The sequence below is a fragment of the Peromyscus californicus genome, unplaced genomic scaffold (genome assembly GCF_007827085.1).
Source record: "Peromyscus californicus insignis strain IS unplaced genomic scaffold, ASM782708v3 Scaffold_12__1_contigs__length_115047231, whole genome shotgun sequence".
Lineage (NCBI taxonomy): Eukaryota > Metazoa > Chordata > Mammalia > Rodentia > Cricetidae > Peromyscus > Peromyscus californicus.
The window spans coordinates 56,967,170-56,982,793 of record NW_026294413.1 but is presented as its reverse complement, the minus strand read 5'-3'; the positions used below and the strand labels follow the sequence as shown (position 1 = coordinate 56,982,793).

The window sequence follows — 15,624 nt, the reverse complement described above, 5'->3', positions numbered from 1 at the left end:
CAACTTGATCTATACATATATGAGTATAAAATACATAAATATTGTATATGACACGAATGTAGAATGGGAACAATTTGTGAAGATTTAGGGAACTAGTGGGAGAGCATAATGGGGGTGAATATGGTCAAAGTGCATGACATAGTTTAATAAAAACATCATTTTTAAAGCTATCATTTTGTATAATAAATATAAGCTGATTTTAAAAAACAGCTAAGAGTAGGTAGTTTCCCATTTGTGAGTTGGTGGTTAGCAACCAGAAGGCTTGTGTTGAGAGTCTTCTTTGTAAAGACTGACATCTGAAAGCTGAAACCTTCTTGGTTGCAGAGAATGGATGTTAGACTTGGGCAACAGGTAGTTAGTGGTTGGGATGGATGTGTTCCCATTTGTCGGGCTTAGAGACTCAGGAATTCCAAAGACCTTCATTCATTTTCCCCTTCCAGAGCTTGTTTTCTTGCAGATAAAACCACTTCCCTTCTCTACCATGGAACATATGTTAAAGAGAATGAATGTTCATGATGCAGGGTAAAAGGATACAAATCTGAACAATGGCTCTCCCTCTAGAGGGCGAGATTCCCGAAGAACTCTTACACATTTATCAGATGGGGTGAAAGTCTTAGAAGTTGTAGAGCAGCCTCCTCTAAATGGGGAGGAGAATCTCAGAAAGCATATAACCTAGTCATTAATGGGCTAGTGTTAAAAGAGCCGAATTTCTTGTCTGCACATTCACCAGGCTTGTTCTAGACTCCAAGAGTCAGTTTGTGAAGAAGCAAGCCATTTGCACACACACTCTTTCAATGCCACTAATGTAAAGTCAAATCAAACGTAGTAGGTGTGGGTATTATGTCTCCAGGCATGGGGTTGGGGGATTTTATGTATAGAGGAGAAAGAACTCTAAGTACCAGTTATTCAGTATTAAAGGACCCCTGACCTCACCACATGACTGTGTCTCTGCACACTGTTGAATACTGCTATTTAAAAAAAAAGTCTGTAAACATCTTTTTTGGAAAATGAATAGTATTAACACATTTTTGCTCAGGAGACAGAATACAGGCACAGCACTCTAGTGGTCCAACCCAGGCTTTCATCCACGCATGCAAGCAAAGACTCTACCTACTACACGCAGCTGCAGCCCTATGTTCTTCTAAGGCTACTTTCGTATACCAGACTTAAGGGATTCTAGAAAGCACTTCAAAAAAATTATGTTCTGTCTGAGTCAATAACGACAAAAGAGGATGACCTCAGAAATGGGCACCATACTGGGCAAACTCTTGTTTGCTCTTAATATTCTGAGTAGTCCTAAGTTAAGCAGACCATGGAATTTGTCAGGAAGAGATAAATAAATAAGACTGTGTGAGCCCTCCACTCAAAAACTATTAAAAAAAACGGAAGAGAAGAAATTCTCCTCCAAGGATACATTTTCTTTTGAGAATTGGGAACAGATAGGTTTAAAGATACTACATTGTGGTAGAAACTGTCTTGAGAACATACAATTTTTAAAACCCTGTCTAACCAAATGCAAGTTGTATCATATTTTTAATAGACTTTATTTTCCTGAAACTATTGCAATCAAACCTAAGCAGTCTTCTCTGGTTTGCGTACTTTTTAAACATCTGCAGATAATGCCATGCACTTACACTTCTGACACCACTTCCTGACTTAAACAAACCCGGGCCGTGACTAAACTTTTTAAAGTAACCTTTGGGGAATTTCTGTAAACACATGGTGTATTCAGTAAAAACTTGGAAGGATGACTGTGTTTGTTTGTTGGTTTGTTTTTAATGTATGTATCAGTCCCTTGATAGGTGGAGACCCAGAGAAGGGAAGGAGGGAAAGGGGTCGAGAGTGAAGAGAGGGAGGAGAGGAAAGGAAAAGGGGAAGAGAGACACAGAGGGACAGAGAAACAGAGAGGGGCAAGATGAATCCACTTCCAGGCAGGAAGGAGAAAGACACCAACTCCGAGGTTTACGAGATTGTGCGGGTTGCCGCAGAGGAATACGGTAACAGCTGGAGATTACGGTACTCTCTGGGCTACTGCCTGTACTACGTCAACCAGAGCCGCAAAGTTCCTCGCTTCTCTTTTCTGGTGTCCAGGAACTGAATATCAAACCGGTGATCGCGGAGTTATTGACTCGTTATATTTGTCTTTTCTTTTCTCTGTTACCAGTCTTTATTTTTAAAAGATCCAGGAGAAACAGAAGCGAGCCCGGAGTTTAAGGTGCTCGGCAGTGGTGGGTGAGTCAGCGGGTGCTAAGGACTGGGACTTGGTCTTTGGAGACAGTCCCCCTCTCCTCCCTGCAGAGAAGCAGCTGGAGCAGCAAGGACTGAAGGTCCGCTCTTCCCCACGCCGGGGCCTCTGCATCCGCGCAGCAGGTGAGTAGCGCTGCGGTGCCGGGCGCAGGCATCCCGCAGGGCCGAGTGGGGGTGGGCAGGTGTGCCTGGCTTCCAGTTGACACTGGACCTCCACTTAGCCCTGCGTCTCCGCTTTGGGACCCGACTTGAATACCAGGACCCCAGAGCTCTGTGTTTTCCTGGTTTGCCATGAGAAGTTACCTTCTAGTTAACAAGTGTCATTTTAACCCAGTTATAGACCCCAGATGGGAGAAAGCGGGTTCCGCAGTGGCGTGGTTTTGATATCGCCTGTGAAGGCTTGAACTTGGGGTTTTCACAGCAGCCTTCGCCAGAGATCCCTGCCTTGGGACTCAACCTCAAAAGACAAGTGTGCATGTCCCCAAGCCCGGCACTCCTGTCCCATGTTTCCGGGTCCTTTTGCAGCTATTTAGGTTATTTAGGTAGTTATTAAGGTTATTTAGGTAGATCATGACCCCTGGCCCAGAAAGTCCCAGACATCCCCGACTGCTGGCACGCAGGTTTGATTTTTTTTTTTTTAAGACCCTTAGGGAATCCGCAGTGACTGTTACTCGCAAAGCCTGGTCCGAGGAGTGATGCGCTCCTATTCAGCTCCCCCAGAAGCCCGGGTGTGGCTAGAGGCTGGAATCCGTAGGGCGGACGCCCCTTGGAGATCTTGCCTGAATCCATCAGGGCCCTGTTTAGCCATGGGGATCGGCTTTGCTGGGAACCTGGCTCTCGCGCGCGGGTAGCTTGGCAGGTAGACAGACTCGCGCGCTCTGCTCCCACGAGCGCCAATTCCGCGGGAGTGAGCGTGCGCGTGGCCCTGCGGTTCCGTGCTCTCTGAGGTTCGCTCTCCCAGGCCGCCCTCTCCAGGTGACTGTGGAGCAACCTGTTCAAAAGGCGACCCGGAGAATCCTCCAGATTCCGCCCGCTAGACTCTGTGCGACAACCCGCCGCCGCAGATGAGGCTGTGGAGCTGGGGTGGTGGTGCAGGGAGGGGGGCGTTTCAGGGCTTTTATTTTCTCCAGGCTGGCTCTCGGAAATCCAGCTTCCAGCTACTGCAGCTTGGGGTTTGGTTGTCATTATTTGAGGTGGGGATGTTGTTTTGTTTTGTTTTTTGTTTTTTTTTTTGGGGGGGGGGTTGTTTTGGGTATTGAACTTGGTCAGCCACGGGGAGGTGGAGCACTCGAAGGCAGCCTCCCAGAGGGGAGGACTGGGGAGGACTGAGAAAAGGGACAGAGCACGCGATCCCCTCCTGTGTCCACTCATCGCCTGCGTCAAGGCCGCACAAAGCCACTCCTGGACTGCAGAGCAGCGGGCTCCCAGCAGGAGTCTGGTTACTGGGCGAGCTCAGCAGGGCCTGACTGTCTAGGGCCCCTGGCTCACTGTCCGCCTTTTTCTTTGCGCTTTTTATTTTCAGCTGGATTCAGATGAACGAAGCTCCAGGGCCGCTTTGGTCTCAGCAAATATTTCAGACCCATGCAACCTCGCCAGAACGCCTAGAGGCTGGAGCTAGCAGGAGCCCATAGTTGGGCGACCAAGCTGAGAGTAAACACCGGCCAGCTGCAGCGCCCAGATGCCCAGCGTCCCTCCTTTTGAACTTCGACGGCTGAGCCACACTTAGCTGCTACCCTTTCGGCAAAGACTGGCAATAGACTTGTGGATTTCTAATTTACCTGTGAATGCACAGGATGGATCAGACCACACAGAAAAGTGAGCTCCTGTAATCTCTGGGATTGCATTCACAGCGGGTCCCCTTGAACCTCGCTGCATGCTTAGGGTAGGGAAGGTGTCCCCAGCAGTCCAGAGCTTTTCTGGCCATGTCACCGTTAATGATCTGTGACTTAGTGTGGCCCTCTGAGGGTTGCCAGGGCTGCCCAGGGTGGTTTCCAACAGGTGTGTCCTCTCCCTTCCCCAGCCCAACCCAGCGGGCAGGATTCCCCCAAGCTGAGGTGTTTTGACTTGGCTTCCTCACTCCCACCTCCGCCCCCCACCAGAGGGTGGCCGTCCAGAGCCGGACCTAGCCCCCTTCCCTGGGATCATGGTGCTTCTCGCTGAAAATGTTTCCGAAGGTTCCAACTGCACCCACCCACCAGCACCGGTGAACATTTCTAAGGCCATTCTGCTCGGGGTGATCTTGGGGGGACTCATCCTCTTCGGGGTGCTGGGGAACATCTTAGTGATCCTCTCAGTGGCCTGTCATCGGCATCTGCACTCGGTGACTCACTACTACATCGTCAACCTCGCGGTGGCAGACCTTCTCCTCACCTCCACCGTATTGCCCTTCTCGGCCATCTTTGAGATCCTGGGCTACTGGGCCTTCGGCAGGGTCTTCTGCAACATCTGGGCGGCGGTGGACGTCCTATGTTGCACAGCGTCCATCATGGGCCTCTGCATCATCTCCATCGACCGATACATTGGTGTGAGCTACCCGCTGCGCTACCCCACCATTGTCACCCAGAGGAGGGGCGTCAGGGCTCTGCTCTGCGTCTGGGCGCTTTCCCTGGTCATCTCCATCGGACCCTTGTTTGGCTGGAGGCAGCCGGCACCTGAGGATGAGACCATCTGCCAGATTAATGAGGAACCTGGCTACGTGCTGTTCTCCGCGCTGGGCTCTTTCTACGTGCCACTGGCCATCATCCTGGTTATGTACTGCCGAGTCTACGTGGTAGCCAAGAGAGAAAGCCGAGGCCTCAAGTCCGGCCTCAAGACCGACAAGTCGGACTCAGAGCAAGTGACGCTCCGTATCCACCGGAAAAATGTCCCGGCAGGAGGCGGTGGGGTGAATGGTGCCAAGAATAAGACTCACTTCTCCGTGAGGCTGCTCAAGTTTTCCCGAGAGAAGAAAGCCGCCAAGACTCTGGGCATCGTGGTGGGCTGCTTCGTTCTCTGCTGGCTGCCTTTCTTCCTAGTGATGCCCATTGGTGAGTGTTCTCAGCCCCACTGCTTAGGGTTTACAGGGAGGGGAGTCTCCACGGGAGACCTCGCCTAGGGTGGGAGGAGGGGGTCTGCATTTCAAAGTGCACGGAAGGACGCCCTGGTGGGGATTAGAGTTTTCCCTCTTTCTATTCCAGTCTCCTTTGCACTGGGTCCTAGGTCACTCGGTCCTCTGCAGCAAAGAAGGCTGCTCCAGATTCGCTGGTCTCTTTATCGAGAATGTCAACTTTTCCTACTGCTTTTAAGCCTGTTTATTTTAAATCTACTCACTCCCTTTAGTGTCCCCAAAGCAGACTACAGAATACTGCTTGTGCTCTAGGATGGGTGGGGAAGCAAGTCCCATTGGCTTGTAAATAACCACCATGCTGAATTCTGGGCAAATGTGTGACAGCAGGATTGGGTTAGATGGTTCGTTCCATTGTGTTAGTTCTAGCGTCTGCTTAGGCTCTGTCTGCCCATTTTGTTTTCTGAATTCATTACGGAAGAGAATATGGTAAGCCACCCATGACAACAGAAATGGTTTTTGGTTTTTTTTTTTACATGCAAACCAATTAAAAACTGTAAAGAATCCACCATATCAATCCCAGTAAGCAAATACTCTTTCATTTTCAGCAGCGAGTTTGAAAACAGACATCACTCTTACCCAAAATCATCCCGGAAGTTACAGATGACAGCTTGAAAACAGTACAATAATGCTGCAAATCCAATTTTTGCAGATGCAAAATTAGCTGTTATCAAAATTAATTAGCTCATTTTAAGTATCAACAAGCTGATCTACTCAGAACAGTCCCCGGTCTCTGGAAGGCCTTCGATGCAATCCCAAAGCACTTCTTTGCTATTTTTAGTTTGTAAGCTAAAACCCAGACTCGCAGGCTGGTTACCACGAACTCTAACAAACATAAATTATAGCAAATAACGACAATAACACAACCGCTCTAAAGTTCCTATGAGGCCAGTGTCAACTACAGTACCATACTTTGCAACATTGCGCCAAAATAATAGGTCTAGTTTTTGAGTGCCAGCAGTGCCCCAGATGTTGACCAGACTTTTCAACCAAACTATCATCCAGCCACCACAGGTGGAAGAAAGACACTTTTCAATTTCTATCAAATGATATAGCCACCAGTCATGTGTAACTGTTTAAGTGTGGATTAAAATTAAATTATACCCAAATTCCATCTCTCAATCCCACTAGCCACTTCTCAAGTGCTCAATGACCAGCTATGACCAGGAGCTACATTTTTGAGACAGTAGGGACACAGGTGATTTCTACTGTTGTGGGATTTCTGTAGAACAAGGCTACCGGAGAGGCGACTCGCCGTATGACCTTCTTTGTGCCTGCCTATCACTGTTCCTAACTCTTCTCCTGGAAGGATGTTGGAGCTTTGAGTTTACAGGACACTCTTTAGCCTCTCTGCTTACTTCTTTTCCCACATTCCTCCTCTTTCTGCATCCCTGAGAGTACACTATTATAGCTGTACCTGCTCACTCTACAAATGCTCGCTGACCCCTGGTTTTAGCTGCTAGCGAGGAACAAGGCAGAAAAGCCTTTGCCCATGAAGTAGACATGTGCAAATGTGCCCTAAAGGTTAAGGATTTATAAGAGCTATCAGAGAGCAAGCAGAGTGAGAGGCCAGGGAGCCTAAGGACGATGGATCAGTCTGGGAAGTTCTATGCAGTGTAGAGACATTCAAGCAGAGCATTGACTCAACTGAGCTTGTAAAATCCAGAAGGAAGAGTGGGTTGGCAGAGGCAACAGCAGATGCAGAGATAGGAAAGCTTCATCTGCTCAAGCAAGGGCAAGAGGCAAGGGCAAAAGGAGGCTGAGGGCAGATGAGGTCACGGCATGTGAGGTCTCTTTGGTCAAGTAAAATTCGCGTACTTGTCTACTTGCGGTTGGAAGCTGTTGGAAGCCGTTGGCGGGTTTTTAAGCAACTAAGTGGCTCGTCTTTGTACTTTGTAATGATTATTGTAGTAGCTGGGTGGAGAATGGCTGATTGCAAGCAAGAGTGGAAACAGGGAGACCAGCGAAGAGGCGGAAAGGTCTGGGAGAGAGGTTGTGTGGCCTTGGACTACTGGGCAAGTGGAGGCAGTGGGGAGGGAGCACACTGGGCACTTCCCTCAAAGGTAGAGCTGACAAATGTGGACAGGGAAAAAAAAAAAAAAGGAGAAATCAAGTGTGATTTCCAAGTTCAGAACCTGAATAACTGGGTAAATGGTGATATATTTGATGGGGGATGGGGGTGGGGAGAGACAGAGAGAGAGAGAGAGAGAGAGAGAGAGAGAGAGAGAGAGAGAGAGAGAGCTGGGAAAGGCTGGAGAAGGTGGCACATGATAGCACCGATGCTGGGAATGTCTATTAGACATCTGAGTGTCTACAAGGTGGGTAGTGGTGCGAACTTGGAACTTTGCAGGGACATGGGCTAAGAGTAAAACACTGGACACATCCATGTGTACATCAAGAGGCATGGGGAGATCCACCAGAGAGGAGGCATCCAGAGAAAAGACAGAGAAGAACTGAGTCTCATAGGTGTCAGGCAGGAAGGAAAGCAGAGAGGAGCGAGGAGGAATGTGGCCCAGGAGGTAGGAGAAAAATGAGGAGAATGTGGAATCCCCAAGGCAGAAGATAAATGTTTAAAACAAGAATAGCTTGATCTACAGAGTGAGTTCCAGGACTGCCAGGGCTGTTACACAGAGAAACCCTGTCTCAAAAAATAACAACAAAAATAAGAACAATCAATTGTGTCACACACAGCTCTTGGGCAGAGCAAGTGGAGGACCGGACACCAGCAGTGGCCTTGATGATGAGGCAGTCCTAACTGATGGACAGTGGTCAGGCGGGGCTGGTCACTCCTGTAAAGAGATGGGAACAAAAGCCCAACTGTGCATCTTCGAGGAAGAATGGGAGATCAAGGGCGGTGAGGAAAAGCAGCTCTTAGGAAGAGTTTGCTAGAGTAGAGTCGGGAAAGGGTGTTGCTGGAGAGATCCAGAGGCAATTCTCAAAAGCAGAAGACAGGCCATGGTGTTTGTATTCTGATGGGAAAGATCGGATAGAGCAGGACAGCGATGACATAGGCAAGAGCAGAGAGAAGTGTCCAAGAGAAGGACACGACAAAGAAGTCAAGGACGTGAGCACCGTAGCAAGAAGGAGTGAAGGAGAGCATTAGAGATCTCTTCAGGATGCTTCAATATCCCCCAGTGAGCTGAGAAGCAGAGAGGGGAAGGAATGAGGAACGTGTCTGTTGAAAAGACACGAAATATCTTAGGAACGAGAGTCTGTGTATTATGAAAATTTAGTCAAGACAGTAAAGTCCCAAGGGCCCATTTGGAATTTATGATCATGAATATGAAACAGAGCAGGGAAGAAGGCTATATGATGCTCTCCCAAAGCTAAGTGGCTGATGGCTACAAGAATGTGGTTGAGGATAGATACGAGTTCTAGGGAGCAGGGTAAAGAGGGCACATCTGTAATGGATGGACATGGACTAGGTCAGATCACAGCCCACACAGAGCAGATGGTGGAAAGGGTTAGAGACGATGGATACCTGGGACCTCAGGATTGTGTTGGTGACGGGTTCTAAAAGAGATGGGACATAATGACTCAAGTCCTGATATCCTGAAGGGCAGGTGGATGCCTGGGACTTAATGGAGTCTTCTCCTGGGCTTACGTGCACTCTCAAGGAGTTGATAATGCTTGGGTAAAGATGTTGTGACAGAGGGACTTGTGATGTAAAAAAATAAAAAATAAAAGGACACGGAGTCAAGAGGAAAATTGAAAAGCTACAGTTAACAGTGTGTCAGAAGGCCGCTCAGTGAGGTGGGAGACCCCTAAACTCACCAATAAGTGACTGGTAATTTCCTTCTAACACCAAAGGAATATGAAGATGTTTCTCCCAGGAGATGCGGACAGGTGATAAATCCCAAATACCAAAGCAGAAAGAGTGGAAAGATGCATACAGCATGCCCTTGCTTTCCAGGGCCTGGCAAGCTAGTTAAAGAGACAAAGTGAGTAATTAGCATGGGCCCAAGAGACTGATGCTCAAACAGTGTTAGGACCTTGTGGTGAGGAATATAGCAGTTGTAGTCATCTGGAAATCATTGAAGAAGCTTCTAGAATACCACTGCTGATGGAGCAGGTTCTTAAGACAGCACTACTTCAGCTGAGACATCAGTGAGATGTTATTTGTTTTCATTAGCAGCCTCAAATGCATTTTTCACACAAGATGTGAACAGAAAAATAAATACGCCATTATGTTACCAAACCCCAAGAGAAGAGGCCATCAATCTGCATTAGGCAATTCGAGAATGAAAAGATAGAAAGAAAATTGGGTCTCAAAGGAAGGGGGTGTGGCAAGCTGAGAGTGAAACACCCACATGCGTACTGTCTAAGGAAAACCAAATGAGGGAATCCTTTTCGTTACCAAAGGTTTCTGACCACTGAGGTGTGATGGCTCATACCTGTGATCTCAGCACTTGACAGGTGATGGCCGGAAGACCAAGAGTTCAAGATCACCCTCCACTACACCACACTCAAACTACAGTGAGTTAGAGAGTAGCCTGGGTTACGAGAGACCTGTCCTTCAAAAGTCCCCATGGAGACCAGGAAGAGGCTTTGTCACTCTGACATTGCTAGGACAAGCCCCTTCCCCCCAAGCTTCTCCCCACCGAGCCTGGGATGCATGCTGGATTGAATAGTGTGTCTGCAGGTGAGAGTCCGACTGAACTGCTTTCAAACCCAAGTCTTGCTTGTCCTGTTTCCTTTCTGCGAGTCAATTGTTCGGCTGAAACTCAGAAGCCATTCAGCTGAGGGAGGTCACACTGGAGGCTGCTGTCAGCCATTCTGAAGTCGCAGTGACAGCTTGTAAAAAGTGAGTGTTGGCGGTAGAGGTGTGTGGAGAGGCTAGGAAGGTGTCAGCCTTCAACTGTGGAAAGGGAGAAAGGCTGGAGACTGTCCCCTAGGGAAGGTCCAGCAGCTGCATGAGATCATCTTTGGTACTTAACCCCTTGTCCGTCACCTACCACTTCCTGAGGGCTGAGACTTAGCTCCCTTTCTCATAAAACAGAGGATGCCATACAAACCAACTTTCCTAGTAGTGCCTAGCTCAGAGCAAATGACAATTACTGATCTTATTAGGACTCATATGAGCTACAAATTATTATGGATATGTTGACATATGGCTGTTGCCATGGGGGGATGGCTGTTGCCATGGATGGTGCATGTCCCTGGGGGTATGAGAGGGAGAGCGCATTGGAAAGCAAGAGGGGGCACCATTTATCAAACATATAGTTACATGCCTGAATTCTGTGTATAGTACCCTGTTTCAACCCAATGCCTGGCATTGCTGTTGGATCCATATTGTTGCTTCTGCATCAAAGGAGACAATAAATAGGTTGGATTTTGACTTGTATGGGCAGAGAGCATTTGAGAATTGTGCTTCCCAGAAGACAGAAAATGTATAGCGGCAGTGAGGGAGAATGTGTTCTAAGCTGGGATGCTGGGGTGAAGGAAGAGCTGGCAAGATGCTTACCAAATGGGAACAGAGAAAACAATGCGTTTACTCAATACAGTTTCATAGACTATCTACTCCGTTTTAGGTGGCTAGAGAATCACTGGAGATAATGATGTCAAACCCCTGAAAATCAGGACAACTGAATATGTAGCAAAGGCTTCAGACAGCTGAAAATATACCAAAGATGCATAAAATATACCACTGATGCATAGAACAGCTTCTACTGTCACATAATGACTGGTTCCTCAATAGGTGCCCAGGTAACAGGTGTCAGTCATTGCTTCCCTGTAGGTAACATGGGACCGGGCCCCTAGTTCTTACAGAAAGGGTTGAAGTCTTAGAGACAGTAGTGTGAAGACAATTTAATCATGATCAGGGTTTAAAATAAAAGACCAGTATTTCATCACAAACCACCCCAACACAGTGCCACAAGACAGCATCCACTGTAACCACATGTGAGTCTGTGGATGTAAGTCAGAACCCAGCTTGGATAGTGATCAGAACTGGCTGGCCTTCAATGGTGGCCTCCATTCCTCCAATGCTTTATATCAATTTTCTTATAGTGGGACCATTTGTCTCCATGATAGAGTATTACCAGGCCTCTGTGGAACAAGCTACATCTACCTTGGGCCCAACATCACCACTTCCTCTTTCTGGATTAAAGCAAGTGAGGAGACCCACCTTAGTCCAAAGAGAAGCAGACCAGTCAGTGTCTTGATATGGGAGGAGTAAATCCACATAGGGATGAAGGAAAATTGTCGTCTTCCTGCCAAGTGCTCATCATGGATGTGTCAAATAGCCTCTCTCTTTTATCTACTGGCTACATTGAGAATTTCTCATGAGCTGTACTTTGCATAACACTCAAGGTCTTTTTTGTCCTTCCTGCAGGTTTCCAATTTCCAGACACACACAAACAACCCCAAACCATATACAATGCTAGAAAGTGGGTCTAGATGGTACTTTAAAAACCCATACAGTGTACTAGGATGGTCCTAGGCATCAAAGATTGAAATTCTCTCACAGAATGACCTAACCTTTGGGTCAAGATCTACATAACTGGTTGATCACTAGTGCTTAAAAGTGAGTGGGAGAGCTGGATATGTGGCTCCGTCGGTAGAGCGTTCCTGTAACATGCAGGAAGCACACTAGACTCCATCCCCAGCAATGAATCAACCAGGCGTGTGGTGCACACCTGGAATCGCAGCACTCAGAGGTGGAGGCAGGAGGTTCCAGAGGTTCAGCAGCTCAAGCCTACTATGTAGTGAGTTCAAGGGCCAGCCTGGGCTACATGATACCTTATCAAAAAAAAAAAAAAAAAAAACCAGAATGTATACAGAGTTTGGCAGGGCCAGCCTGATGCTCCCAGGGATTCTCCAGATGCTCCTGTGGGTGTCAGATGAAGCTGCAAAGAGAGGTACCAGATCAGGCCAGGTTTGAGAGCCGTTTTACAAGTTGTTTTTAATCCAGCGACAGCCAGAGCGACAAAGATGACAAGCTCACATTCCAACATCTCACAGACTTGATGAAAGCAGGATTGGGGCTAGACCAGTTGTGAGACTTCTGCATCCATCGGACAGGCTGAGCTATCGCCTGCCAGGCGTGGTCTGCATCACGTGTTCTTTCCAGGAGCCTCTGCACGGCTCGTGGGCGCCTCTTTGGTCAGCGCCTCCTGCGTTCTGATTTACAAGAGAACATATCTCATCCTCACAAATAGTATACCCGCGGTTGGCCTTAAATTGACGTCGGCTCCCTCCACAGGACCAATCCGTCTTGAAGACGGACGGCCATATTCAAAAGAACGCATTACTGGCTCGGGAGCTATTGGCCGTGACTCCCGCAGTGCTTTGAACAATAGCTGGTTCTTTCTAAGCACTTGCCTAGCCTGGCAAGGTCTTAGCCCGAGGAAGCCTAACTCTGGAGGCACCACGTAAGGAACACAGCGATAGCCGTACCTCAGAGCTTTAGGTGGGGGAGAGGATGTTTGCAGAGGCATTTTCTTTGTCTAACGAATTTCTCTTCTTCCCACTCTACAATTTAGCTCGCCCGTCTGACACTTACATAGCGGCCTTTCATTTTTCATAGCGGATTTCTCTGCTCTTCGGACATTTCTTTGCACGTTTGTATTGGTCACTTATATTTCCTTCCCTTTGGCGAAATTGCTTGTCTGTGCTTTGAGGGCACTTTTCTGTTTCTCTATGGTCTTCCGTCCATGGAAGACGGTAATCACTCATAACTACTGGCTTGCCTGCCTTCTGCAGAACTCATATGGGTTGAGGAGTCAGAGCTGCTTTGTTTTCATTTCCACAGCAACACACACACACACACACACAGACACACCACAAACACTCACACACACAGCTACTCCCACTTTTAATAACATCCCAAACTAGCTCCTTCAGATCGGATCATCCTACCTGCCCTGTCTCCTTCACCTGACTCGGTGCCTTGGTCCACCTTGACGTCATTCTACACCAGGTCATTTCTAAACAACAGAAACTTATTTCCCAAAGCTCTGACACTGGTAGGTCCAAATCAAGGAACCAGCAGATTGGGTTTGTAGCGAGGCCAGATGTTCTGGTTCATACATTGTTCTAGCTGTCATGATGGAAGAAGGGAGTTTTGGGGGCCTTTTCCCTCATCCCATCCCAAAGCCCCTACCTCCTAACACCATTCTATTGAAGGCTGAGATGTCAACATACACACGTGGAGCAGAGAGCCCTCAGAGCAGAGGACTTGGCCTTCTAGAACTTTCCTCGAACATGCTGACTATGCCAGATTCCTGTAAAACTCCAGGGTTGTCAGAGACAGGAAATAAGGGCTTGTGTTAGTCAGCTTCCCATCACTATAAGGCAGTGAGTGGTTCTCAACCTTCTTAATGCTGCAATCCTTTAATATAGTTCTGCATGTTGTGTTGACCCCCAACCATAAAATTATTTCGTTGCTACTTTGTAACTTTGATTTTGTTACTGTTATGAATCGTAATATAAATATCTGTGTTTTCTGATGATCTTAGGCTACCCTCGTGAAAGGTCATTCAGCCCCAAAGGGGTCGTGACCCAGAGGTTGAGAACCACTGCTATGATGGGTTACCCAAGGAGATGGGCTTGTTTGGGCTCATGGCTCAGCAGATTGCAGTCCAAGGTTTAGTGGCCTCACTACTTTGGGCTTCTGATAAAGACAGTGCACCATGATGGGAGACTATGGCAGAGTAAGTGCTTAACTTCGTGAGCCAGAAAATCAACCAAAGATGAGAGAACAGGAATCCCCTATCCACCTTAGAGCTGATGCACAGTGACGTAAGGACTTCCTGTAAGTTCCCACCTGCTGAAGGTCCACAGGGTCACCCTAAACTGCCAGTCCTGGGAGTAAGCCTTTATGGAACCCATTACAAGATGTTTAGCATACGGACTATGACCCTAAGTTTGTCTTGTTAGTTTGTGGTTTTTTAGTGTCCTGCACAGGGAGGTTGGTTAGCACAGTGACTGGCCCTTGGATATCTAGTTTCTGACTCTCACACCTGAGGAACCTCAGGCTGATCACACACAAACTACTCCTCACCTGGTAAGCCAGCCACACTCTACCCTCCCTTCAATTATAGACCCTCAAGGCCTGACTGTGATGCCACCAGCCCTGGCTAGGGTCCACTTGCTCATTGCCATTAGGCAGGGAGTCACTCTGTCCCAAGAGCCCCCTTGCCCACCTCTGGTAACTCCCAAGCCAAAGTCTCAGTGGCATTTTCATCCTGGTCCCAGTACTGGCCCAGGCTTGCTCTCTGTCTCTGGTCAGCTGCATGGCCCTCCACACTAGACTGCCTTCCCCACACACCAGGAATGGAGAGTGTGAGAACCTTCCCTGCCCTCCTTTGTCCTCGGGTCATTTTATTGGCTCCTGGAGCTGTGTTGAGGAAGGAGCTCAGAACAAATGATTACCTGCCCTTTCCACCATCTCCTTCTCTCTCTTCACAGTCCCCCAGAGTAGACAAGGCTGAGGACTCTTCCTTTGGCAAATAAATGGGATTCTGCTTTGAATCTTGCCCCCCAACTTCCCAGGGAGCACCCAGCTTCTATAGAACAACCATAGCCAACAAACTGCTGAGAGACAAAAATGGGTTTAAAGAGAAGACTGGAGATATATTTGTCTAATCCTTATACATGGTGACCATTTTTATTTGAGTTTTATGGGGTTTATTTTTTTTCGGTCGTGTAGACATAGAAAATAGTGATGCAGGCAAATATTTTAATCCATTTCTTCATGGAATGTGTCCTCTGGGGACACTTGGAGACGCTTCCCCAGTGTGAGTCAGATAGCCGATTTCCTCCAAAGCATGGTGTATATCCTATCTGGAAGTTTTTGTTTGTATCTTGGTAGACGACCCATAACTGTATTAATTTTGAAATGGTTTTAGATCCATCTCCATAGATTTATTGAATAATCTATCGGATCGGATCATACTTTGAAACTGCTGGTTGTCGTGTGACAGGGACAGTGAATCTGTTTTACTTCTCTCCCATTCATCAGCCTCTGTACTTGGGTGTTGGTGCCACACTGACTGAGTTGTTGTGCCTCTGTATTACTTTATTTTCCTACGTTCCTCCACAGCTCCTTATGTGTTTGCAAGGGACGTTGATCCGTTTAAGACCTCCTGGTTTAAGACTCCTGAGTGAATATTCCTTTTCAAAATTATTCCATGCATTTTTGAGTGTCTACTCTTCCCAGAATCCTCTGGGCTCTTGGTGTCACTGTTCTTCTGGACCCAACAACTGTTGCTGTCTCTCGGCTTCGGGCACACGTCTCCCAAAACCCATTTGTGACAATGGCTTTAGGTGGT

The 15,624-nt window shown here is 47.7% G+C and overlaps 1 protein-coding gene across 5 annotated transcripts in view; it reads left to right on the top strand.

Moving 5' to 3' along the window:
* The first annotated feature begins 1,745 nt into the window (after positions 1-1,745).
* The window catches only part of Adra1a (adrenoceptor alpha 1A), a 96,148-nt gene continuing 82,269 nt past the window's right edge, over positions 1,746-15,624 (top strand). For 2 of the 5 annotated variants that reach the window (XM_052732883.1, XM_052732878.1), the window contains exons 1-2: positions 1,754-2,370; positions 3,770-5,273. In XM_052732883.1, the coding sequence (XP_052588843.1) occupies positions 4,391-5,273 (883 nt within the window). In that variant the 5' untranslated portion in view covers positions 1,754-2,370; positions 3,770-4,390. The other 3 variants (XM_052732882.1, XM_052732881.1, XM_052732879.1) reach the window with 3 other exon arrangements.